This window comes from Mirounga leonina, unplaced genomic scaffold (genome assembly GCF_011800145.1).
Source record: "Mirounga leonina isolate KUSES-001 unplaced genomic scaffold, KU_Mleo_1.0 Mir_366, whole genome shotgun sequence".
Classification (NCBI taxonomy): Eukaryota; Metazoa; Chordata; class Mammalia; order Carnivora; family Phocidae; genus Mirounga; species Mirounga leonina.
Window position 1 is genome coordinate 5,356,177 of NW_023270709.1, and position 27,484 is coordinate 5,383,660.

Here is a 27,484-nt window from a genome sequence, read left to right on the forward strand (position 1 = left end):
AAGCAAAAATTGAGTGGAATGCTAAATTTTTTTAAAAAAATCATTCCCTAAGTAATAGAAAGACATTCAAGCTTTTGGAGTATTGTGTGACAAGGAAAAGCAATGATTTAGAAAACTGTATATGGAATAGCCAGGAAATGGGAAAGTCTATTGCAGGGAAGTGAATTAAGAGACTGTAACAATATATCACTTGTATTGAAAGGACCTGATTAAAATATACAAGTTTCAGGTGCCTGGGCGGCTCAGTTGGTTAAGCGACTGCCTTCGGCTCAGGTCATGATCCTGGAGTCCCTAGATCGAGTCCGGGATTGGGCTCCCTGCTCTGCAGGGAGTCTGTTTCTCCCTCTTACCCTCCCCCCTCTCATGTGCTCTCTCTCTCTCATTCTCCCTCTCTCAAATAAATAAATAAAATCGTTTAAGAAAATAAAAAATAAAAAAATAAAATATACAAGTTTCTTAGCCCCTCCCTTGCCTACTCCCCACAAACCAAATATTCCAATTTAATGTTAACTTAAAAAGAAAAAAAGAAACAAAGAAAACCTCTCAACAAAGAAATGTCCAGAACCACGTAGCTTCACAGGTGAATTCTATCAAACATTTAAAGAATTAACACGAATCCTTCTCAAACTCTTCCAAAAAATTAAAGAAGGGAGAACATGTCCAAACTCATACCTTGATACTAAAGCAAGACAAAGACATTGCTAGAAAATAAAACTGTAGACTAATATCCTTATAAATATTGATGCAAAAGTCCTCAAGAAAGTAGTAGCAAACTGCATCCAACAGTATTTTAAAAAGACTATACATCATGACCAAGTGGGACTTAGTCCAGGAACGCAACATAAGAAAAACCTATTAATGTAATACATCACCTTAATAGACCGAAGAAAAAAAACACATGATGGTCTCAACTGACACAGAAAAGAAGACATTTTACAAAATCCAACACTCTTTCATAACAATAATTTTAAAACACTCAGAAAACTAGGAATAGAGGGAACTTCCTCAACATGATAAAGGGCATTTATGAAAAACCTACTACTTCTAGCTAGAGGAATTAGATGAGGCAAAGAAAAGTCATCAAAATTGGAAAAGAAGAAGTAAAACTATTGCTATTCAGATTACATAATCCTATATATAGAAATATATCAAATATATGAAATATCTACAAAATCCCAAATAATACAGAAAATTCCAAATGCATAAAATATATAGAAAATCCATAAGAAAGTTACTAAATCTATGGAGAAATGTCTGTTCATGTCTTCTGCCCATTTCTTGACTCGATTATTTATTTTTGGGGTGTTGAGTTTGGTAAGTTCTTTATAGATCTGATAAGATATTTGCAAATATCTTTTCCCATTCTGTAGGGTGGGGGGATGGGGCAACTGGGTGATGGGCATTAAGGAGGGCACGGGATGTAATGAGCACTGGGTGTTATATGCAACTTATGAATCACTGAACTCTACCTCTGAAACTAATAATACACTATATGTTAATTAATTGAATTAAAAGAAACAAAAGGAAAGCTACTAAATCTAATGTACAAATTTAGCAAAGTTGCAGGATACAAGATCAACATGCAAAAATCAGTTGTGTAATATGTGTATATGATGTAATATGATGTAATATGTGTATACTATATATGTGTAATGAACAATATGAAAAAGGTACTACGAAAGAAACTCCATTTACAATAGCATGTAAAATCATAAAATACCAATAAAATAAAATAATAAAATACCTAGAGTAAATTTAACCTAGAGTAAATTTAAACAACAAAATATTTCTGAAAGATCTTTAAAAAGAGCTAAATAAATGGAAAGACATCTTGTGTTAGTGGATAAGAAGACTTAATTGTCAAAATAGCAATACTACTCAAAGCAACCTCCAGATTCAGTGCAATTCCTATAAAAATTTCAACTGTATTTTTTATTTTGCAGAAATGCAAAAGCCAATTCTCAAATTCAAATGGAATTGCAAGGGGCTCTGAATAGCCAAAGCAATCTTGGAAAAGGAGGACAAAGTTGGAAGACTCCCACTCCCTGATTTCAAAACTTACCACAAAGCTACAGATACCAAAACAGCATGGTTTGGTATTAGCACAAATACAGACATATATGCTAATGGGATGGTATTGAGAGTCCAGAAGTAACCCCACACCTCTATGGTCAATTGATTTCAATAAGGGTGCCAAGTCCACTCAATAGTGAAAAGAATGGTTTCTTTCATATGATGCTGAGGTAAGTGGATTTCCACATGCAAAGAAGAAGCTGTACCATTACTTCATACCATATACAAAATAATCAAAATCAATCAACAATCTAAATATAAGAGCCAAAACTATAAAACTATTAGAAGAAAACGCAGGAGTAAATGTTCATGAACTTGGATTTTGCAGTAGGTCCTTAGATGTGACACCAAAAGCCCAAGGAGGAGATTATGCTAAGTGAAGTAAGTCAAGCAGAGAAAGACAATTATCATATGGTTTCACTCATATGTGGAACATAAGCAATAGCACGGAGGACCATAGAGGAGAGGAGGAAAATCCAAAGGGGGAGAAATCAGAGAGACGAACCATGAGAGACTCGGGACACGGGAAACAAACTGAGGGTTTCAGAAGGGAGGTGGGTGGGGGGATGGGGTAACCAGGTGATGGGCATTAAGGAGGGCACGTGTTGTGATGAGCACTGGGTGTTATAGTCAACTAATGAATCATTGAACATTATATCAAAAACTAATGATGTACTATATGGTGGCTAACTGAACATAATAAAAAAAACCAAGTTAGATAAATTGGATTTCATCAAAATTAAATTAGTTTTGTGTATCAAAGGACATTATCAAGAAAGTAAAAGACATTGGAAACCAGGCTTGAATGCAGAGCCAGCCAAGAGGCATGAAGACACAGGTGGGCTGTAGACTCACCACTGTGCGATGACTTCGAGTCGGGTTAATGTGCTTTAACATGTCGCTACCCTAGAGCGTTCTGGGGCTACCCTAGAGGTTGGTGAGTTCCTTCTACGGTCGATGCTGTTGTTTGCTGTTGCCCTACAAAGCCGAAAAGTTAGAGGATATAAAGAGTTGTACTTCTCGTGAAGCCTTTAATTCTCAACTCCTTTGGAAATAGACTCCATTTTTATAGGGTTTGTGGTTCTGATTTTTTATTTTAATCTTATGAATAATTAATAGGTTCTGACTTCCCCACAGCCCCCTGTTATCCCATTGGGGGTATTTTCATTCAGTATCATCGTTAAAAGATGGGCTCTGGAGCCAGGTTGCTTTGCATCTTTAACTAAACTCTTTGGACCTCAGTTTTCTTATCTGGAAAATGGAAATAATAATAGAAACTGCATTCTGGTGCCGCTGTGAGGATTAAATCAGACAGTAAAGAACCTAGCATACTGCTAGTACATAGTAAGCCCTCTGTAAATGTTAGCGATTCTTATCCCACACTATCCCTATTTCTAATAATTACCCAGAATATTAAGTTGCCTTTTTAGCTTAACCTTGAATAGCAGGGAGCACTTATTCAATTCACATTCCCTCATCCAAGTTTCATTACTCTGAGTCATGAAGAAAGGGCGGGGGGAAAGTCATAGAACAGGATTCTGGCTTAATTACATTTGCAATTCCCATGGTGCAAACTTTTAAGTACCATTTATCTACAATTTTAAACCAAAATTTTACCCATTATACATCAATGTGTACAGCGAAAGCCTAATATCTCTATTCATACAATTGCCAGAATGTTCTGATTGATTTGGGGTGATAATACAAAGTTTAAGTTTTGGTTGGGCCCAAGTACACACAGCAGTGATTTCTAAAGGCATGTTGAATTTGCCAGAATTTGGCTGTCAACTAAATCCTTAGTTAGAATAAGTTAAGATATGAAAGGTTTGTGTTCTCATATTTGAGTCATCAATTATTCATGGTATGAATGGCCACTTAACATCAAAAACCTATTTAATAACACTCTCACTCTCCCTCACATGCGCTCTCTCACGCTCTAGCTCTCAAATAAATAAAATCTTTTAAATGGGGGGTGTGAGCACCTGGGTGACTCAATTGGTTAAGTGTCTGCCTTCGGCTCAGGTCCTGATATCAGGGTCCTGGGATGGAGCCCCAGAATGGGCTCCCTGCTCAATGGGGAGTCTGCTTCTCTCTCTCCCTCTGCCCCTCCCCCTGCTTGTGCTCTCTCTCTCTCACTTGCTCTCTCTCAAATAAATAAGTAAAATCTTTAAAAAAACAATTTAGGGGCACCTGAGTGGCTCAGTTGGTTAAGCACCTGCCTTCAGCTCAGGTCATGATCTCAGGGTCCTGGGATCAAGCCCCGCATCGGGCTCCCTGCTCCGTGGGAAGCCTGCTCTCCCTCTCCCACTCCCCCTGCTTGTGTTCCCTCTCTCGCTGTGTCTCTCTCTGTAAAATAAATAAATAAAATCTAAAAAAAAAGTTTAAAAAAAATTTTAAAATAAAAAAATAGACTAATAACAAAATGTGAATATAGTCTCTACTGTTTTGTGTAGATGCCATCCACTTAATACTTATTAATGCAAAAAGTTAAAGAATACCCTGTTGCCATTAGAATTCCACCCATAACTTTTGAGGAATCAAGATTGATCACTCCTGACAAACAGCAGACCTTTCCAAAGTACCACAAGGAGAGAAACTTCTCAGAAACCAGGGGTTCTGTAAGGAGACGGACATAATAGCTCATTTCCCAATGAAACTGGCAGGGGTCAATGTCTTCCAGTTAAGTTTGAGGAAAAAGCCATTAGATTTCTTCATGACATATCAGAGTTTGGATGATCTTCAATTAGAGACAAAGAACACCTTCAAAATATATAACATCTACTCACCCTGAAATATCCAAAGAAACCTGAAAATATTCAGAACTACCAGTATGTTCATTGAACAAAGATTATGCCTCCATCCCACCTCCAAGATCTATTTCCTGAGAACTCAGCAGCAAGATAGAAATAACAATAAAAGGGAATTAAGAAAAAGAATAACTGGTTAATGGCTTATAGAGGAATAGGATCCACCCCAAAAAAGTGAAAGATGATGTACAGAATGGGAGAAAATATTTGCATATTATTTCCCTGATAATTTACAGAATATATCAAGAACTCTTACAACTCAACAAAAAAAAGACAAGACAATTAAATGATGAGCAAAGTACATGCAAAGACATTTCCCCAAAGAAGATCTACAAATGGTCAATAAGCACATGAAAAGATGCTCACCTTCATTAGCCACTAGGGAAATACAAATCAAAACAAGGAGATACCACTTCACACCAATTAGGATGTGTGAAAATTAATAAAAGGAAATCCCACTAAAGTAGAGTCCTGAGGCTAGTAAGGGGAGCCATACAGAGGCAGTACAGGGAAAATGAGAGACTCCATTCCTGTGTAGTCACTGGTGGGAGGCAAGGGTGCAAAGTTTCCATATGTTTAGAGACAGATACCTCCTTCTCAGAAAGAGAACAAAGGAGAGAGAACAAGTTGTCAGGGAGTAATGGTTGTTTGAGCAAAAACAGAAGAAACACTTTACCCAGATATAACAATTTTAAGCCTGTCTGCACAAGTATTTCTGTTTTTCAGGTGCCCTAAAATATGTCATCCATTAAAGAGCGACGACCAGAAAACAACGACATTTTTCTTGTCAGCTCCCTTGTATACAAGCTATCTCTAATAAACTCCACCTGTATTCTTTCTCTCGAGTTCAGTGTTCATTTCTATGCCATTGAGACTCAAGAATCTGGTTTTGGGGGTCCCATAATATACCACTCAATACCAATTACAAGCAGAATTATTAATTACAGACCCCAAAAGAATAATCATCAATTATAGGCTCCCAAAGGGAAAAGATGTACCTTGCATTTCCTACAAGAAATTGACCACCCCTGTAACTCAGCCAATGAGAAATCGTCATCGCCCTGAACTCTTGCTCTTCTCCAATGGTCTTTCATTCAAAATAATCCCTCCTAATTTTCTCCCTCTTCTTCATAAAATAACATTCCTCTCCTTTGTTTATTGGATTTGTCTATGGTTTTGTCATAGGTCGCGTGTCCCAAATTGCAATTCTCTGTTATTCCTAAATAAACCCATTTTTGCTGGTAAAATAACTGTTTTATTTTTAAGGTTTGGGTATAATAATTTTTCAAAGGAACATCACAAATGTTGGTGAGAATGTAGAAAAATCTGAACCCTTGTATGGAGCTGATGGGAATATGAAAGGGTGGAGTCCCTGTAGGAAAGTTTGCCAGTTCCTTAAAAAGCTACACAGAATTACCCTAAGACCCAACAATTTCACTCCTAGGTGTATATCTAAAAGAACTGAAAACAGGGATTTAGACACTCGTACAGCAATATTTTCATCAGGATGATTCACAATAGTCAAACGACCCAAGTATCCAACAGATGAATGAATAAACAAAATGTGTTTTTTTGTGCCATGGCATATGATTCAGCCATTAAAAGTAATGAAGTTCTGTCTGGAGCTGAGACCGTGCCGAGAGAGTGTCAGGAACCCACACCTGTCATGCCCGCTTTGGCCTCAGCTAGCCTCTTACTTGATGACTCAACCTGTGACCCATTTCTGTCTCAAGGACAGCCTCGGGGCCTGCTAGCCTCCATGGATCACAGTTCAGCAAGCTCCACATACTTTCCATGCAAGCAGCATCCTTGGAATGCCGCTTCTCATCACAGCAGTGAGGGGCAGGGATCCCTTTTTAAAAAGAAAGGAATGCAGTTCCAATATGTGCTATAATATGGATGAACCTTGAAGAGGAGATAGGGAAGCTGAGGGGACTCCATTTTTAGAAGGGCTCTATCTCTGCTGTTTTTCTGTTAGGCTCCATTTCCTCATGTTCTGTATTTTGCATCTGCGTAACCCAAAGAAACTATGTTCCCACTCCAAGGGGGAAGCACAACAGTTAGTCATTCTCTGAGTTTCTCCCAGGCCCCCAAACACCTGATAACATCTAAGAAGAACCAGGTCCCAAACATGTGCCAGGACATTAGATTCAAACAAACCTCAGCCAACGCTAGCATCAATATCCTCTACATTTGATGATCTATAAAATAACACTTATGATTCACCTGTCACTCACCTTTGATCAGACCTGAAGGAACACATACTCTGGACCCCTTGCCCCTAACTCCAAGCAACAATGGAGATTTGTTCTCCTTCCCTTCCCTAGTCTCCCAGACATTCTGTCTGCCATAATTGATCACTATTCAGTAACCTCTGCTTTTACTTCCTCCAGCTCGAGTTTGATTTCTGTCCTGTGCAAAGCCAAGGACCCTCTTGGCTGGTCCTGTGGGACCTGCCTCTGGGTCCTTGGATCCAACTTTCCTGCATCAAAAACACTATGGTAAGTGAAAATAAACCAGACACAAAGGGCCACATATTGTATGATTCCATTTGCACAAAATATCTAGAATAGGCAAATTCATGGAGGCAGAAAGTAAATAGGTTATCAGAACTGGGGGGGGGGGTAGGGAGTGATTGCTTAATGCTTACTGAGTTTCTCTTTGGGGTGATTAAAAATTGGGGGATATATATATAATGGTGTTGTTTGCACAACACTGTGAATATAATTAACACCACTGAGCTGTGTGCTTACAATGGTTAAAATGGCAAATCTTATATACATTTTACTACAATTAAAAAAAAACATATGTGGGGCACCTGGGTGGCTCAGTCGTTAAGCTTCTGCCTTCGGCTCAGGTCATGGATTTACGTTCCTGGGATCGAGCCCCACATCCGGCTCCCTGCTCAGCGGGAAGCCTGCTTCTCCCTCTCCCACTCCCCCTACTTGTGTTCCTTCTCTCGCTGTGTCTCTCTCTGTCAAATAAATAAATAAAATCTTAAAAAACAAAACAAAACAAAACATATGTTATGAGAAAGAATTCGTTTCCCAAAGGAAAGGGGATGCTGTTAGCAGAGTGAAAGAAAAGTCATTAAGTAAAACCCAAAGTAACTACTCCTCTAGGAGATAGTTCAAACTGCTTATATTAGCTTTAATGTAGCCCTCAACAGTCATTTTCACCAGAAACACGAGTATAGGGAGTTAGGGAGAAGACGATGTCTGTAACTGGCTTAATTGCCTCTTTGCCTAGAATGACTAATTCAGTTCTTGCATTTCTTCATAGCAAGGGGGGAAAGGAAAATGGAAATCTCAGAAACCCCTCGAGGTGATGTTTATTGTTGCTGCCAAGTATATTTATTTTGTTTTAATAGCACCACCTTCTTATTAAACTCAGAATACCCATATGGTCATATCTTATTTGCTTGTGGTAAATGCTCAGCTGCCCATACCAGATTCACAGGAAATTCTGTTATTTTCTCTTGGCAGATGGGCTCCTACTGAACTGTCCTAGAATCAACCACGGGGGCTCAGACTGTTCCAAACCCAAGGGAAGGCCAGCTTCTATTCTCAAGGGGGTAACTAGCTCAGTCCACATGTGTGATTGCTCCTCACTACCACAAGATGGTACTGTCAGATCACACGGAAGCATAATGAATGCGGAGCTCCAATCCTCCGTGTACCTGCTGTTTTTCAGAGGCGAGGGTGAGTCTTGGTCTCCCTTAGGGCTCAATTCTTTCAGTTCCCATACCAAGAACTAAGATGCCCCCAAGACTGGTTCTGGCATTTGCTATTCCACAGTTCCCTGGTCTTCCCATGGGATCTACATCACCCAGAGGTCTTTTTTTTTTTTTTAAGATTTTATTTATTTATTTGAGAGACAGAGAATGAGAGAGCACATGAGAGGGGGGAGGGTCAGAGGGAGAAGCAGGCTCCCTGCAGAGCAGGGAGCCCGACGCGGGACTCGATCCCGGGACTCCAGGATCATGACCCGAGCCGAAGGCAGTCGCCCAACCAACTGAGCCACCCAGGCGCCCCTCACCCAGAGGTCTTAGAAGTCCTCACAGCATAAGAGACCTGACAATAGCTTACTTGTGCTCCTCCTAAGGAAGCTTACCTTCAGTTATGCCAGGGGGCCTGCACCTTCCTTTTAGGATGACTGGTTTCTTTCTGTGACACAGAGATGATTTGAGGACATCCCTTCAGTGAGTCAACAGAAAGGGGGATAAGACAAAACAAATTTTACCTTTGGGGACATTCTAGTCCATTAGAAAATGCCTCGAGCATGCCTCTAGGATCTCCTGGGCTCACAAGACAAGGCAGCCCTGTTCCCTGCCAGCGTGAGGGCATCTCAGAGAGGCCATGTTCTCATTGCTGAATACATCAACAGCAGAAAACTTAGACAGCAACCCAGCTGGTCTACAAACAGCAGCAGTTATTTTCATCAGGAACATTATGAACGCAGGGGAAACCTTACTTCTGCTTTATATGGTCATCTGAAGACACCAGACATCAAAGCACAGAATGTGGGGAGGGTCCTTAAGAAGGTCACAAAAGTAGGTGGGCTATCAAATGAGGTAGCATAAACCAGAAAGTGCTGGGAAAAAGAAAAAAGATGATTAGCCCATACTGCTCACCAGCAGCCCCCACCCCCCCACACACACACAGTACCTCTCATGTACCTCTCTGCCTTCTAGGGGGTATTTTTGGCCTAGAACCTTCTCCCCCTCTCCTCCTCCTCCTCCTTTTTCTTCTTTGAATAAGCTTTTTCTTTTCAGAAAATTGTAGACTCACATGCAATTTAAGAAACAACCTAGAGGGGCATGTGGGTGGCTCAGCTAACCCTTGGTCTCAGCTCTGGACTTGATCTCAGGGTCGTGGAGCCTACAAAAGAGAAAGAAAAGGAAAGGAAAGGAGAGGAGAAAAAGAAAAGAAAAAAGAAAAGAGAGAAAGAAAAAAGGAGGGAGGAAAGGAAGGGAGAGAGAAAGAGAGAAAGAAAAGAAAAGAAAAAGAACAGAGACATCCCCTGTGCCCTTTATTCAGAATCCTGCAATGAGAACATCCAGCCAAACTACAGTGCAATATCACAACCCGGATACTGACATTGATACAGTCCCATAAAGAACATTTCCAACACCACAAGGGTCCCTGTTGCCCCAGCTACCCCCTTCCTAAACCCTGGCAACCACTAATCTGTTCTCCATTTCTATAATTTGTCATTTCAAGAATGTCACATAAGTCATACAGCATGGAACCTCTTGAGATTGGCTTTTTTCACTCGGCATAATTTTCTGGAGAGTCTCACAGGCTGTTGGGTTTTCGATCTTTTTTCTTGCTAAGTATTACGCCATGGACCTGCATTTTTTTTTAACTTGGATACCTAACCAGGGTTGGAGTAGGGAAGAAGCACAGAACAGGAGGGTTCCCCGCCACATGCAACCCAGGTCCAGGGCAGGGCCAGCGCCAGAGGCGTGGGGCGGGGCACAGGTCAGGACCGCCCGGGTGGGGGCGGGGCGGGGCGGGGCGCCGGGAGAGGGGCGGGGCGGGGCGCCGGGAGAGGGCCGGGAAGAGGGAGCGGCTGGGCTCTGGGGACCTGCGGGGGCCGTGCGGAGACGGCGCCAGTGCGCGCGGCCTTGCCGCACAGAGCGCAGTCGCAGCTCTCCGGCCGGCGGACGAATGAGAGTGCGGGGCCCCGGGGGGCCGGAACCTGGCGCGGACGCCGGGAACTTTGCTCCCGAAGGCGGAGGGCTGAGTCCTGTCGCTGCTTCTCCGGGGCCCGGGCTGCCCGCAGGGTGAGTGCCTTCCCTCGCCGGGGTGCGGGGGCACTTTCCGGGGCGCCGCTGTCCGCACCGCGGGCCATTCACCGTTTCGGCTCTGGTTTGTACTTACCTCTTACCGCGTGCTAGGTCCGGTTATAAGTGCTTAGGGGAATCGTCTCCTTTAATGGGCCCTCTGCCTTAGGAGGTCCGTGGTGTGATTACCCTCGTGTTAAAAATGAAACAGGGCAGCTCAGGGTCAGTTTGGACAGGGGCTGCCATCATTTAGGCCAGCGGGACACCGGCCAGGGCTGTGCTGGCCGCAGGGAGCCGCCTGTTTTGGCTCGTGGCAGTCTGTAGCAGATCCTAGAAAAATAATCTTAAACCTTTTGTCTTAACGAGAATATTAGCTAAAGAAGCACATGAAAAGAAATATGTATTAAACGAGACGTCGGCTAGCAGTGCTATTTATAGTTGGGGGGGAAACAGAAATACCTTAGGTGCCCAGTAAGAGAAATGGTCACAAATGGGCATGCATACATAGTGAGATGTTATTTAGCTCTTGGAATAACTGGCTCCAGAGCCTGTCTACATGGAAAGAGGTATTGGAAATGTTAACCTTAAAAATAAAAGTGACAGTTATTTAACTAGCAAAAAAAGGGGGTGGCGGTTTTTGGGGGACTTCCAATCTGGGACAGGCAAGCTTAGGTAAAGCCATAGGTAAGTGCCCAGAAGAAAGGGGAGGAACGCTGGGAGAGGGGAGGTTGGGAAGGCTCTTATAACCAAAAAGTCCATTGGAGTAAAAAAGCCAGAGTTCCAAGTATACTGGCTTTTCATTGGCTGAGTGTGACCGCCTCCCATTGGCTGGGCTGTTGCTGGGGCAGGAGGAAACCTTTCTACCTCCTGCTCAGACCGGAGGTGCAAAGTGCATCTGTCACTTCCTCTGGGGGCTGCAGTTGACACCCCCCCCATAAGCGTGCAAGAGCTACTCCTGCTGGCCTCCGACTCCACTCCAAATGACCTTTCCTTTTATTAATTTTCACAGAAATCGAATGACAACATTATAAAATAGTTTCTGGGTGCTGATTAAGATGAAATAATATGCATAAAAATATCAGAGCCCGATTGGTGTGACATACATAATTTAACAACCTGTTGACCTAAAAAAAAAAACAAAAACAGTTATTTTACCAGCAAAATGAGTGTATTCGGGAATAACAGAGGAATTGCAATTTGGGACCTGCAGGCTATGGCAAACCATAGGTCAGTCTGGAGAACAAAGGAGAGGAACAGAGGAACATTATAAAAAAAAAAAAAAGGAGGAAGTTGGGAAGGGCTGCTTTGAACAAAGGTCTGTTGAGCCTGTTGGAGGAAAGCAAGAGTTCAGGGTGGTGATGGTTTCTGGTGGGCTGAGTTGTGATAGTTTCTCACTGACTGGACTGTTGCTGGGCAAGGAGGAAAAAAAAAAAAAATCTTTCTACTGCCTGCTGGGGTTGTAAAATGACCTGTTCAGGAATGTGAGGTAAGCTGTGAGGGAAAGTGTGTGGGTGAGAGGTCCCTCTACAGGGTGTCCTGACTCCACTTCAAATGAGATTTCCCTTTATCAACTTGCACACACCACGTGGTTCCTTTTTCTTATTGAGCTAGGCAAGTGCCTCCTTCCTAACAAAGGAAACTTGTCTGTGCAGCAGGGTGTTAAGGAAGGGGGGCAGGGGGGGCGGGGACAGCTAGTAAAGAGCTTGGCTTGAGTCTTTCCTCTGATTTTGGACAAGTTCATTTCTTGGGCCTGTGTCTTACTCTGTAAAAATGGGAGAATGGACGAGATGTGGAGTCACAAACTCAAATGCTTCAGGTGGCCAGGTGTGTGATGTAAATCCGTAAACTGGGCCAAGCCGAACAGCAGGGAACGGTACATGCTTTGTCGTGGGCATTAAAATTAAAGCATTTTATCCAAACCAAAATGGAATCTCAGGGTAAGGTGTTCCCTGAGCCTGCAGTGACACTGATAACCTCTTAAAAGGTAATCAGATCCTATCATTCTCCTGCTTAAGATGCTCCAATGGCTCTCTGTTAGGCTTAGAATAAGATCCTTGCCCTTGTCCTACAGACCCCACCTCACCTCTATGACCACATCTCCCACCATCCAACTCTTTTTTTTTTTTTAAACTACAGGCCAAACAGGCTTTCTTTTTTTTTTTTTTTTGGCTTGTTTCTTTTTTTTTTTATTCTTATGTTAATCCCCATACATTACATCATTAGTTTTAGATGTAGTGTTCCATGATTCATTGTTTGTGCATAACACCCAGTGCTCCATGCAGAACGTGCCCTCCTCAATACCCATCACCAGGCTAACCCATCCTCCCACCCCCCTCCCCTTTAGAACCCTGTTTGTTTTTCAGAGTCCATCGTCTCTCATGGTTCGTCTGCCCCTCCGATTTCCCCCGCTTCATTCTTCCCCTCCCACTACCTTCTTCTTCTTTTTTTTTCTTAACATATATTGCATTATTTGTTTCAGAGGTACAGATCTGAGATTCAACAGTCTTGCACAATTCACAGCGCTTACCAGAGCACATACCCTCCCCAGTGTCTATCACCCAGTCACCCCATCCCTCCCACCCCACCCTCAAACAGGCTTTCTTGAACACGCTCCAGGCCAGTTCCTACCTCAGGCCTCCTACTTGCCATTGCCTCTGCCTGAACCTCTGATCTTTGCATGACTGAGTCCATATCATTCACATCCCTGTTCCCGAGATACTTTCCTGGACTATCCTATCTAAAATAGCAGATGTACCCCTGGCCATTTTAGTCACAAAGGTACTTTATTTTCTTATCACCATCACTATTACTTAGCATTATTGTTAGTACTTATCACTATCTAGAATGTTACGGTTGCCTTCTTTGCCTGCTGGTTTTGTCTACCCAGCCCCCGGCCGAGAGTATAAAGTTCCATTCTAGCCTGTCTTGTTCACCACTGTGGCCTCCCCACCTGGCACAGTACCTGGCCAGAGGGTGAGTCCTCCTACAAGCCGTGACCCAGCTGAATGAAGGCATACATTGGAATTGTGTCCCATTCACAGCAGTTCATGGAGAGTCAACTCCAAACGGCTTAACCACAGTTCAGAGGTTGCTCTCCCATATAAAGAAGTCTGAAGGTTGGCAATTCAGAACCATCTCACAGCTCCAAGGAAGCATCAGGAATCCAGGTTCCTTTTGTATTTGTGCTCTACCATCCTTAGTCCAGAGCTTCTACCCCCGTGATAACAAGATGACTGACCGAGCCCTAGCTACCGTTCCACAGTGCAGCTCAGAGGAAGGCCAGCGGCAGGGGCTGAAATGGTACCTCCACCCTCCTCACAACCCCCCCGCAGGTCAGCCCTTAAGGATATGTCCTAGGAGCCGCATGTAATGACTTCTGCTTCACCTCTTTGATCACCCCTGAGTGGAAGACTGGGAAATGTAGGGATTAGCTGCACACACTGACACCTGAATAAATTCAGGGACTGTTCGTAAAAAACAAGAGGGGATGTTGGGTAGCCAAAGAGGCAGATTCCTAACTGTTCAGTCAGTAGTCAACTTAAGCAAATGGGCAGGATTTAAACTCCTATTTGAGGTATGATGGTGTTTGGAGTTCCAACTGTCTGTCTGACGAGAGCTGTTTGCGCCCTCTCCAGTTTAAGTGTCCTGCCTGCCCTCAACTCACCTCCAGCCACAATTATGTAAACCTCTTTTTCTTTCTGTCCCTGGGACACCCAGCCTGGGCCAGAGCCCATTCCCCTGCAGCCCACCCTCGCTTCTTGGCAGTATTCTGCATACCTTAGCCCTTTACCTGGGGCTCCCGGGCAGCTGGAGGTATGGAGGGCCCAGGAAGAAGCTAATTCAGGCTCTGCTCCAGATTCCAGTCATGGCCACGGATAAGCCTGATCTCTGTCTCTGTTCTTCTTGTTATCCAATAAAGATGCACTGATAGGTGTTAAAGTTGTCATTTGGATACAAAATGCATCATACAGCATCTCCACACTGACCCTGAGTCACGGGCTCTGGGCTGTTTTTTTTCCGGCAGAGGGAGCAGGTTTGTTAGAGGTATTTTTTTTTTTTTTTAAAGATTTTATTTATTTATTTGAGAGAGAGAGAGCACAAGAGGAGGGAGGGTCAGAGGGAGAAGCAGACTCCCTGCTAAGCAGGGAGCCTGATGTGGGACTCAATCCCGGGACTCCAGGATCATGACCTGAGCCGAAGGCAGTCGCTTAACCAGCTGAGCCACCCAGGCGCCCCTGTTAGAGGTATCTTGTCTCTCCCAGAGTGGAGCCAATTTCAGAGTTGGCCTGCTAGGAGTGAGGATTCAGGCTTCTCTTGTGCCTTTGAGGCCTTCTCGGGAAAACTAACATTTTTCCAGAGCCTTATTATGTGCAGGCCACCATATGTATGTCTTGTCTGTCTTGTTCTTCTCAGCCATGCTGGGATTTGCAGACTGCAGTAGACATGGTAACTATGAATTTCTTAGCAACACTCCTGACCTTTGTCTCTTCAGCTGTGTTGATTATTGGGGGCAGGGTGGGAGCATGGAAACGTGGGAGAGGGAGGAAGGACACAGAGGCATGTTTCCTGCTTCTTATCATATCTCATTTTCTAGGACCTCTTCATTTTGGCTGCCTTTGTGGAAGGTTCTGAGTCCTCTCAAAAAAAAAAAAAAGTCTTGGTTTTGGCAACCTGCCTGATTTGTTCTGAGGCTTAACTCTCCAAGTGGTTCCTTGCCCCTCAAAGCTTTTTTTTCAGACATGTCTGCATGTCCTTCCTGAGGCCTGCAGTTGGTACATTGGCCTCATCACCACTTCTCCCCCCTTCCCTCAAGTGTTTGTGTTCTCTTCCAGATTGTTGGCGTTCCTGAGGAGAGTGACCACAGCTGAAAGCCAGCAGCTCGCCACACTGAATCCTGTGCCCAGGATTAACAGCAGACCCTCCCTTTGGTAGTAGTCAGAGGGGAAGAATCCATCTTCTTAGAACATGGCAGGTGACTGTTACCTATGGGGAAGATAAACTTTTCTAAATAAAAATTTTAATTAGAAATTAAATATGTTATAAAAACCCAAACAACACTGAACTGTATTAAAACTTGTTTTGTTTTTAACATGAATCACTATTTGGAATTATTTTATTTTGTATTTTCTTACTTGTTTTATTGTCCATTTCAACCTCACCAGATTATAAGTTCCTCAAAAGTGAGAGCCATGCATATCTTGTTTTGCTGTGCCTCTAGTCTCTGGAATGATAACCAGGCTATAGTAGTGCTCCATAAACATTTATTGAGTGAATGAGCCCCAGGAGTAACTGTGGTTTAAAATTCAGTACGACTTGGGGCTCCTGGGTGGCTCAGTCTTTAAGCGTCTGCCTTAGGCTCAAGTCATGGTCCCAGGGTCCTGGGATCGAGCCCTGCGGAGCCTGCTTCTCCCTCTCCCACTCCCCCTGCTTGTGTTCCCTCTCTCGCTATGTCTCTGTCAAATAAATAAAAATATCTTAAAAAGAAAAAATTCAGTACGACTCGGGGCACCTGGGTAGCTCAGTTGGTTAAGCATCTGCCTTCGGCTCAGGTCATAATCTCAGGGCCCTGGGATTGAGCCCCGCATCGGGCTCCCTGCTCAGCTGGGAGTCTGCTTCTCCCTCCCCCTCTGCTGCTCCCCCTGCTTCTGTGTGCTTCTCTCTCTCTGTCAAGTAAATAGAATCTTTAAAAAAAATAAAATTCAGTACGACTCAGTTTTTACTCTTGTCCCTTCTCAACATATACACACACACAAACACCCATAAGCACACACAAACACACACACCCCATGCTGCAACTTTTTTTTCCTCTCAACAATATGGCATAAAAAGTCTTTCATTTCAGAATATAAAGTCAACCTTATTTTACGCAGTACGGTGTAGACTAGGGCTTCTCTGAACCTCAGCACTGCTGACATCCTGGGCCAGTAATCCGTTGGTGCGGCGTGTCCTGTTTGGTGCAGGATGTCTAGCTGCACTTACGGTATCTGTCTACCAGATGCCAGCAACACCTTCTCCCTAGCTGTGACACCCCAGAGTGTCTCCAGACATTTTGAGCTGTCCCCGTGGGAGGCAACACTGCCCCCACCTGAGAACCACTGATGTAGGTGTTTCATTTGTGTCCATTGGTAGATTTCCTGTGTCACCAGTGAGTCTGAGAAGTTAAAAACGTTAACCTTTAACCTAACTCATGGAATCCAACCTTTACATCCAGTTGAGTGCCCAGAACTGTTTGCTTCAAGCTAACATTGGTATCCTCCTTAGGGGCCTAAAATGAAAAATTAAAATCAAGAGTTCAAACATTTTAGTCTTAGACATTATTTTTTTTTTTATTTAAGATTTTATTTATTTATTTGACAGAGAGATAGCAAGAGCAGGAACACAAGCAGGGGGAGTGGGAGAGGGAGAAGCAGGCATCCCTTGGAGCAGGGAGCCCGATATGGGACTCCATCCCAGGACCCTGGGATCATGACCTGAGCGGAAGGCAGACACTTAACGACTGAGCCACCCAGGCGCCCAGTCTTAGACATTATTACTAAGGGCTAATTTAAGCAGATGACCAAAGCCGCCTCCCAGAAGAAATCAGTACGTGATCTCCCAGAGTCTTCGGAACGAGGGAAATGTTGCTTCAGAGGCTGTTGGTATTAATGGCACAGCCAGGACCTGTAAGACCTGACTCAGAATTTCTTTTGTCATCAGCCTTGCCACCCAAAGCGGGGCTCCATCTAGGCCCTGCCTCCCCCCCAGGTTAGGGGTCTGATTTTCCCGATCTTGTTTACTTGTCCCATTTCAGTGGGCCTAGAGGAGAAGGAGCAAAGCTGTATGTCCGTAGCTGATGCCTGCCAAAGTAGGGTTAGCAGGAGAGATTAGTTATGGTAGCTTTCAATTTTGATGTTCGTCAATGGGGCAGAAACCTCTGATAGAGAAAACCCACGATAGCTTGGGCTTTTCAAGAAATTTGTGGTGTGGTTTTTGAGGAATCCTTATTTGCCCCATTTTACATTTGTGCATTAGTAAACTCAGGTAGCAGTGAGCTATGTTATAACTGGAGTCTTAGGAACGTTTGTTACGTTAAAACTGTCACCCATGACAAAGGTTGGTATTTCTTAGCTTGAGCCTATGATGCACCTACGCATTTCATTGTTATCTTAGTCTTCATGGAATTTTGACAAAGAGGAATTGTTCTTCAAGAGACATCATTTGTTTTCTGATACAGGCAAGAAAGTGCTCATTGTCTATGCTCACCAAGAACCCAGGTCTATCAACGGCTCCTTGAAGAAAGTGGCAATGGAGGAGCTCAGCAGACAGGGCTGCACCATCACCGTGTCAGACCTGTACGCCATGGACTTCGAGCCACGGGCCACCAGGAAAGATGTCATCGGTGAGTTGTGGGCTAAACGGTTGGGTTTTTTTTTTTTTACTTTTTTTTTAAAAGATTTTATTTATTTACTTGAGAGAGAGACAGAGCATAAGCGGGGCGAAGGGCAGAGGGACAAGCAGACTCCCCACTGAGCAGGGAGCCCAATGACGAGGGGCTCGATCCCAGGACCCTGAGATCATGACCTGAGCTGAAGCCAGACACTTAACCGACTGAGCCACCCAAGTGCTCCTGGTTTTTTAACGTTCTTCTTTCTAGTTTTTTAATGGAAAAAAAGTTTTGAAAAAACTCACCATTGCACATGAGACCCAGTTCTGAAGTCAAAGGAGTCCATCCCTGTCCCCCAGCCACCCGTGTCCCTGCCCGCAAGGTCACCAGGGTGCTCACTTGTCTCTGTGTCCCTCCAGAGACGTCTGTGCAATGGAAAGCAATTATGGGCATATTCTCCATTTTCTCTCCTTTGCTTCAAAATGGTAGCATATTTTACATGTTTTGCGCATTGCATTTGTTTTTTACTGCCCAAAGTATTCATTGTGTGGAGGTGTCATAGTTCAAGTAGCCCCCACTGAAGGGCATTTCAGATCATTCCTGATCTTTTCCTATTACAAACAGCTGCAAGGAAGAATCATGGCCATGCGTCTTTTCCTACATATGCGGGTGAGTCTAGAGGTGGAATTGCTGGTCAGAGGGAAGGTGCAGTTTTGATTTTCATAGATAATATCAAATAGTAAATGGACCAGTTTACACTCGCACCAGCATGTTTACAAGTGCTCATTTCCTCTGCATGATCAATTTTTGATAATTGCCAGTCTGTCAGGTGAGAAATGGTCTCCCAGTATAGTTCTGATTTGCCTTTCTGTCACTGTAAGCACTGTCTTTGTGTTTATGTAAGAAGCATTTTCTCTTTTTTCCAGCTGCATTAAGACATAATTGACAAAAGTTATATATATTTAAGGTATACAACATGATGGGGTTTTTTTAGTTTTTTCCCCTAGTATTTTTTTTTTTATTAGTTTCAGAGGTAGAGTTGAGTGATTCATCAGTTGTATATAACACCCAGTGCTCATCACATCACGTGCCCTCCTTAATGTCCATCACCCAGTTACCCCATCCCCCCACCCCAATCCCCTCTGGCAACCCTCAGTTTGTTTCCTAAGATTGAGAGTCTCTTATGGTTTGCCTCTCTCTGTTTTTATCTTATTCTATTTTTCCATGCCTTCTCCTATGTTCATCTGTTTTGTTTCTTAAATTCCACATATGAGTGAAATCATATGATAATTGTTTTCTCTGATGGATTTATTTCGCTTAGCATAATCCCCTCCAGTTCCATGCCACCTTCACTGTGATTTAAATTCCCATGTACATTTGATTCTGTTCTATACTTTGTATTCTGTTGGTTTTTTTTTTTCTATCTGTTATGGATTCAGTACCACATGGCTTTAATTATTTTGGCAAGTGATAGAATATCTGATAGTATTAGGTCTCCATGTTTGCCTTATTTTCTATTTTTTCTAGCTAATTTTACTTTACTTTTCTATAAAATCTTTTGAATTAACTTTCCAGATTCAAAAAGTAACCAGATGATATTTTTATTGAGATTCCATTAAATTTACAGATGAACTTTTATTATGCTGATGCTACCCAGGAGAATGGTATGGCTTTTCATTTGCTCATGTCTTCCTTTACAACCCTGCAGCTCTCTTTACAAGTTTTCTTCATGCAGATCTTGCATAATTCTTGTGAATTGGTTTTTGTTTCTCTCCGTGAAGAGGGCGAATCTCTGTCTCTGTGCCTGCGAGTGTGTGTGTATCCAGCCACGTCTGATTTTCTTACTGTTTGTAGTAGATTTCAGCTGATTCTCTGGGGCTTTCCTGATAGACAATCAAATCATCTGCAAATAGTGATAATTTCACTTCGGCCTTTCCAGTATTTAATACCTTTAATTTCCTTCTGTTTGTAATTGTGTTTGTTTTTTTTTTATATGCCAAGGCTTTATTTTGTTAATGATAATCCCAAGATTTAATATTTAATTTTGATGGTAACAGCTGACATCCTGTATCTTCTTGTCTTTCTTCCATTTTAATAAATCAGTCAACAGTTTTCACTTAAGAAACAACAGAGCAGGGGCACCTGGGTGGCTCAGTCAGTTAAGCGGCTGCCTTTGGCTCAGGTCATGATCCCAGGGTCCTGGGATCGAGCCCCACGTCGGGCTCCTTCCTCAGCGGGGAGCCTGTTTCTCCCTCTCACTCTGCCTGCTGCTCTGCCGACTTGTGTTCTCTATCTTTGTCAAATAAATAAATAAAATCTTTAAAAAAAAAAAAAAAGAAAGAAACAACGGAGCAGGGACTGGGAAAACAGACTCTTACGTTAAGGAGCCACTGGTTTTGAAGTGGATGAGTCTGTTGAAGGACTGTGGATTCAGTTGTCCTTTCAGTTCTCTCCACGCGGCTGGGGGTTTGCCTGCTCCTCTCCAGACCCCGTGTGGTGGGGTGGGGTTCACACCTGCTCCCACCTCTGCTGCTACCAAGACCTCTGTGGTGTTGCACTCGTCACTCAGCCTCTCTAAAGTCTCGCTTTCCTCTTCGGTAGACTTGGACTTATACTTACCAGTTGCTATAAAGATAGAAGAGGTGATGTGTGATGGAGCATAGCACCTGATAGGTAGGAGGTCCTCAATAAATAGGAAGCTATTATTAATGCTGATTAATGCCTTTGATGAATCCTTTTGGTTGACAAGATCCCAATGGAAGGTGTAGATCAAAATAACTTCTCTTTCGTTTTAGTTGCCGTGGGCAGTGCTGTAAGTTCTAGCCCAATCCCCCTCCTCCCACCACCCACTGCTGCTGCCTGACGGAGCCCGTCCCCCCACACGCTTGCTCTTGAATCCCTGCTGCTACAGTGAGCTCGTCCACACCCACTTCAGAGCATTTATGTATTTCCCTGCATATGCCACATGGCTCACTATGTGCAGGAAAAATTCAAGCTCCTTAAGAAGGCTTACAAGACCTGGCCCATCTCTCTACTCACATCACCGGCAGCCCTCCTGGCCTTTCACCCATTGCCCTGGAGGTGCTCCTAGTAGCCCTTTCCTGGGCTGGCCTGGTTGTCGGACACCCTGCCTTCTCTGTGTCTTACGCCCAGAATGTCCTGTCTCTTCTCTCCAAGGCTCCAGGTGGCCTGGTGAACTCCCAATCCATCTTCAAAGCCTGGTTTACAAAGCTCATCACTAACCCAAACAAGCAGAGCTGGGCACTGTTGTACTGAGTTAGACCACAAGCATCTTGATTCTAAGACAGGAGGCTTATCTGGCCGTAACATCAGACTGAGCTACCTAACTATTGTTTTGTATGTTAATCATTTGGTTATTTATCTACTCTTACTGGACTTTGAGTCCCTCTGAAGGTGAGAACAGTAGCTTCCTCTCTTTTTATTCCCATGGCCTGACCCCAGGGCCCAACACCTGGTGGGGTCTCAGTGAATGTCTGGCGACTTGCTTTAGGGAGTCCAGGTAACGGGGATGCTAGTGGGATTGGCCAGGATGGGCTGTGGATGCGCATGTGAAAGCGTGAATATTTGGCCTGTTCTTCTCCAGGTGCTCTCTCTAATCCCGAGTTCTTCAACTATGGGGTGGAAGTATATGAAGCCTTTAAGAAGAGGTCTCTGGCCAGTGACATAACTGACGAACAGAAAAAGGTTCAGGAAGCTGATCTAGTGATATTTCAGGTTTGTTTTGCCTCTAATTATTATAACAAATTAGATTTATTCCATGTACAAGCACTTTCCAAATACTGAGTCGCACACTTCTAGAAATGGTGTTAATGTTGTTAGCACATTTGCACACTTATTTATGTGTAGTTGGGTAAGGAGATCTGTGTAGCCAATATTCATTAAAAATCCTGACTCCCAAGTAAATAGTAAGGAATACCCCATTAGCCCAGCAGTCCAAGAAACATCTGCATCACATCCGGGGGATTGCCTTCATTCCCTTCTGATCCCCACCCCACACAGGCAGAGGCTGTGTGAAAACCAGATTTGTCCACATGAGTGTTTATCAGGGGAATTTGGGCCAAATGTAACTCCTGCCCTAAATGTCCTAATCAGAGAGGAAAGTCTTCTTTTGATTCCTTCCTGTCACTGGTTGCCTCCCCAGCCCACCTTCTGTGTACTCATTCACAAGTTGCCCCAGGCCAGGACTCCCTGGGTAGAGAACTGGCCCAGGACCCTGCTTCTGTGGGCTCTAGCCCCAACTAGACAGCCATGTGTACCCACAGAGGGAATTGTGAGCCTGGCAGCAAAATAAACGTGCTTTTGGGGAGCTGTTGGGTTGACAGAAATCCAAGTGAACTAGAAACAAGGAATTTATTCTCAGGGCCCTGGTCCCTTGGGTCTCCTGGAAGCCAAGGACAGGCTAGTTGGGCTTCAGGGACCATGGGACCAGAGGCTTAGACCCCTCTGCCCTCTCCCTCTGATTCTCCTCTGCTGCTCCTTGCATGCCGGCTCTGTCCTCTTGCTGCACACCGGGCCTGGGGGCTCTAGATTCGGAACCGCCAAGATGGGTCCGACTGGTCCCGAGTGTCTCAGTTTCCAACACAGCGTGAAGGCAAGGAGACGGTGAGAGAACAAGACCCCCACGTGTGGGGGAGGGGTGAGGATGCAACCAGTTTCCAGGTGAAACAACGTGTCCAGAAGGGAAAGTTCACGAACCCTTCACAAAATAACCCTACCCCTTTGGGCGGAGGGAATGCTTCAGCCCTCCTCTTCCGCCCCGCCCAGGCTACCTCTAGACACCCTTCCTGGCACCATCCCTTTCTTTCCCAGGCAACCTGGAGCTGCTGTCTGATCAGAGTGCGAGATGTTCTTCCATCCTAATTCCACGTGGCTGGATCACGGTGCCACAGAGCTCACTTGCTATGTGCTTTGTCATGTCACAGAATAATAGCCACACCAGGACAGTGGGGCCGTATCAAAACTGGCCAGCAGTCTCGGTCCATGGTCCAAGCAGAACCATACTTGGCCCTCTCGATCTTCTCTTCCTGCCCCTTGGGGCAGGTGACCACATGGAGCCCGGCTGTCCATTCTCCTTGCTTCTGCACTTTTGCAGCTGGAGAGCTAAAGCGAGCCAAGGCCAGTTCCTTCTGTAATGGTCTTTCTTTTTCCCTACTCCATCTCACAGCTCTTTTCCCGCTGCCTTCCCTCTTTTCCTGGTACTTTGCTCAGAGGGTCTGCATTATAAGCTTATTGTTTTTCATTCAACACTAATAAGAACTTCATTCCTCACTACTACTTAGTAGTGATCACAGCTCCCCATCACTCACTGAGCATTTACTCTGTTCTAAGCACTGTATTGTCATGGAATTCTCCCTGATGCTGTGACCTAGTAACTTGTACTAGCCCTAATGGCAGATCAGGAAGAGGAGGCACAGAGACGTTAAGTAACTTGCCAGCATCGCACAGCAGTGGGTTGTGGAGCTTAAATTTCAATGCCAAGTCCTGTGTTAGATTTATAGCAAAAGCACATGGAACATGGGCTTCCTTCTGCCTTTGGTAACAGATTATTATCAGTGTTCATCTCCTATCATTGATGATGATTCTGGTTATAGTGTTAGGGCTTCTGTGGAGACCAGAGTGGACTTTAGGTAGATCTTACTGCTGGTGTGTAGAATCTGAGGATAAGGCTTTAGTTTGTGTCAGAATCTGGAGCTTCTCAGAACTTAACTCAGTCTGACTTCCAGAAGGCAGCAACTCACCCCTGGGAAAGGGGCAAAATCTTTTCCACACCCTTCCTCTTGTGCCCCTTGATTGGATCAGTCACAGGGACTGCTGCCGCTGAGCCAGTGTCCAGCAGAACTTCCTAGCACCACCTCGCCACCTGCTCAAGGACCAGCCTAAGGGGCTGTCCCTGGGGGACACAGAGCCACCTGTAACAGCAACCAGGACCATGGTCAGCTCTGCCCCCCCACCCCACCATCACCCTGTCCACACTGCATGTCCCTGCTTGCGCCGCTCCCCGGCTATACTCGCCTGCCCAGCACCCGAGAAGAGGAAGACAGTGGGATTCCTTCTGGATCAGCAGATCTGCAACCTGAGGCAGCCCGCAGCATCCGTCTCTCCCTGGTCTTATGTCCCCAGTTCCCGCTGTACTGGTTCGGCATGCCGGCTATCCTGAAGGGCTGGATGGACAGGGTACTGTGTCAGGGCTTTGCCTTTGACATCCCAGGATTCTACGATTCTGGTTTTCTCAAGGTACGTACCCTGGGATAAGGATCCCTGTGTACTGGTGGGGGGCATCTCCTCGAGTCCTATTTGGAGTTTGCTTTTTTATCAGCAAATAGTGATTGAGCCACCAACGGTGTGCAAAGCCCCGTGTGCTGTACTTGGGTAAAAAAAGCAGTTTCTGAGGTCATGGGGCTCTTGTCTGGTGAGGGAGATAGACGCATCCACCACAAACTACACGAGTGGCCAAGAAGGGCATGGAGTTGGTGTTGCGGGAGGGCTGCAGTGGGCCCCACGGTGTCAGCTCCGGCTCGGGAGAGGGTGTCTGCACTGTGATGCAGAATTGAGCCGTGGCTTCACAGCACCTCACCTTGCAGCTTCTCGTTCCTCCTTGAAAAACAGGATAACATGACCCGCGTGTTGCAGGGTGAGCATTGCATGGAACCCGGTGGGTGCGCCGTGCACAGTCACAGTAGCTCTGAGTTTCTTACTAAGTTCATTCCTTACTGAAATAAATAATGTCTTAATTCTGAAAGCCTCAGAAAGTAAGTGCACGTAAGGAAACTATAGAGTCACATGTTCCGTCGTGGATGGTGAAGTAAGGCCACCATTCCGTGAGAATGGTCCTGGGCCAGGGGCCGTGCGCTGCCTCGGTCGCCCTCACAGCAGCCGCGGCCGTCGGCACCTGGGCCTCGCCCGTCCGCACCCGGCACCACCCCCTGCTCTTTACCAGAAGTCGGGGCGCACCAGAGCCCTGTGTTCACTCGGGCCAGGCCCTCCCCTGTCCCTGCCGGCTGTGGCTGCCCCCCTGGAGCCGGGCATGCCAGAGGAGTGTTCTCACATGTCCATCCCTGGAGGGACTGACCTCAGACTCTCCCTCCTGGTTGGTCTAAACCTTGGGGCCGGAATCACAAGGATTTGTTTGCTCCTCCGCAGAATAAATTGGCCCTCCTCTCGTTAACCACGGGGAGCACAGCCGAGATGTACACGAGAACCGGAGTCAGCGGAGATTTCCGATACTTCCTGTGGCCCCTCCAGGTACCCCCTGCACCCCCCACCCCCTCCGCTACCCCTGCAGCTTCCCCGGGTGTCAAATAAGATGTGATGTAAGCCTGAAACCCAGACCATTTTGACTCCACCTGAATACAAGAAGTCAGAATGTTTTGCCCTTTCAAATGCCTTACGTAGCACTGAAAAAGTGGGCCAATAGGGAAAACACATATTTATTATAACGATAGCCTTTGAATTTGTTGCGTGGAAGCTAAGCCGAACCTGGTTAGCTGACGTCTGCTCCGTGGTGGCCCTGCGTGTGTGCCGAGCACCGGGGGCCCCGTCCACACCGACTGGCGGCGCTTTGTGAAGGTGGCATCCCAAACCCTGGCAAGAGGTGCCCCAGGGCCGGCAGTCCAGATAGTCTGACACCTCCCACACGTGATGGGTTCTTGGAGCCAGGGGCTGTGCCCCGTCCCCAGAGCCCACACCCCTCCCCGGGTTCCCAGGACTCTGGCTCTGCTCTCTCAGGTAGACACCGTGCTGCCTCTGTGCACCCCTGGGCCGTTTGTGAAGGGCACAGCGGGGGGCAAAGCATATGCAAGCAGGCTGGGGTGCCCCCGGGTGAGGCACCCCTTGCTGAGGGACCGAGCTGGGCGTCGGGGCAAAGGAAGCAGGCTCTGTCTGGGTCAGGCGGCCACAGCCTGGCTTCGAGCTTCCAGAAGACTCAGAAACCTAGATGCAAACCATTCTTCCAGGCTGTTATGAAGCGACATTTGTCCAGGGAGGAGATCACATATTTAACAGTTTGTGAGCTTGCTTTAAAGATGCAGACAGTGACCCCTCATAGGGCAAGCCTGGACAGAGGTATGGGTTTTAAGGGAAGAAGTGCAGAGAGGGGAGAGTGATACTTGTAATAAGAGTTGTCTTTGAAAGAATAGTGATTCGATTTAGTGATGTTCTGCAGGAGAAAGTGATAACTTACAGGGCTGAACTTCCCTCGCCACAGGTCAGCTAGTCTCCTAGGGGTCATGAGCCAAGCTTAAATTTTTCTGGTTTTTTAAAAATCTTTATATATTCCTTTCAGTTTTCAGAAGTATATATTATGAAAAAAGAATGTATAAAATATAAAAATAGAAAGTCTTCTTAATCCCCCCTTAAAAGTAATTGCTTTTAATAATTTGATGTATTTCCTTATGGCCCAGACCTATTTTTATATGTATATTTTTTATTATCAGGGTTATTTTTGTTTTTACGTAAATGGTATACCACGAATACTGCTTCAGATTTCTTGTTATTTTTACTGGACTCATCTTGAACAACCATACGTGGATATACATACACTATAGCTGCAATAATGTCACATCATTCTAGAATAATCCATTGTATGAATCTACCATAATTTGCCTAATCAATCAAAACCATAAGGTTTACTGTCTGAGTCAGAAGTGAAGATTACAGATGCATTTCAGTGAGGATCTGAAGTTTCCAGTTGCCCGAAGTTCTTCACCTCACTTGTCAGGGCCCGCATCTTAAGGTTACAGGGCAGTTCAGTTGTCTTCGGTGACCTAGTAGCAGTGAAGTTGTTCTTTTATTTTTTGAAGGCTTATTTCAGGTCATTTCCCCCCTTTAGTTGTTTACCTGAATGACACAGAAAGGATTCGGCTTCTAATCAGCTCTCTGCTCTCTCTGTGGCTGCAGCATGGGGCACTGCACTTTTGTGGATTTAAAATCCTCGCCCCGCAGATCAGTTTTGCTCCTGAGATTGCGTCAGAAGAGGAGAGGAAGGCCATGGTGGCGTCCTGGGCCCAGCGGCTGAAAACCATCTGGGAGGAAGAGCCCATCGACTGCACGCCTCCTTGGTACTTCGGGCAGTGACGCCTCGCGCCTCATCCACGGCACGGGCACTGCCTGCACCTGCGAAGAGATGATCCCGTAATAAAAGGAAATTACAACAGAGTGAGCTGGAGATAGTTAATGTCCGGTAGGACCGGGTGTCCTACGGCCGATCCAGCATTTCAGCCGTCCGCTGGTTACCCTGAATTCTGTTCCCACAAGGGCATTATTCATCCGGGCTTGCTTTTCTCTTCTGATGTCTTTCCATCTCCCTATGTTCAACCTTTGTGGGTATCTTGTTCTCAAACAGTCCTCCTGGCGTGGCATAGTTTTTTCCTTTTGTTTTATTTCATAACTCAACTTGGGAATTCCTGTTTTTTCGTAGGAAGGTTGAATATTTGA

General features: G+C 45.0%; 1 protein-coding gene across 3 annotated transcripts; it reads left to right on the forward strand.

Moving 5' to 3' along the window:
• The first annotated feature begins 10,428 nt into the window (after positions 1-10,428).
• Positions 10,429-27,206, forward strand: NQO2 (N-ribosyldihydronicotinamide:quinone reductase 2). 3 transcript variants are annotated; one of them, XM_035030741.1, is made up of 8 exons: positions 10,444-10,668; positions 15,501-15,640; positions 17,882-18,046; positions 21,636-21,766; positions 22,580-22,654; positions 24,173-24,286; positions 25,193-25,294; positions 26,993-27,206. In XM_035030741.1, the coding sequence occupies exons 2-8, from the start codon at positions 15,634-15,636 to the stop codon at positions 27,122-27,124; spliced, it is 726 nt and encodes a 241-aa protein (XP_034886632.1). In that variant the 5' UTR covers positions 10,444-10,668; positions 15,501-15,633; the 3' UTR covers positions 27,125-27,206. The 3 variants fall into 3 exon arrangements, with proteins under 3 accessions (XP_034886633.1, XP_034886632.1, XP_034886631.1); XM_035030740.1 differs by having other exon boundaries at positions 10,446-10,668; positions 26,948-27,206; XM_035030742.1 differs by lacking the exon at positions 22,580-22,654 and having other exon boundaries at positions 10,429-10,668; positions 26,948-27,206.
• The last annotated feature ends 278 nt before the right edge of the window (positions 27,207-27,484 follow it).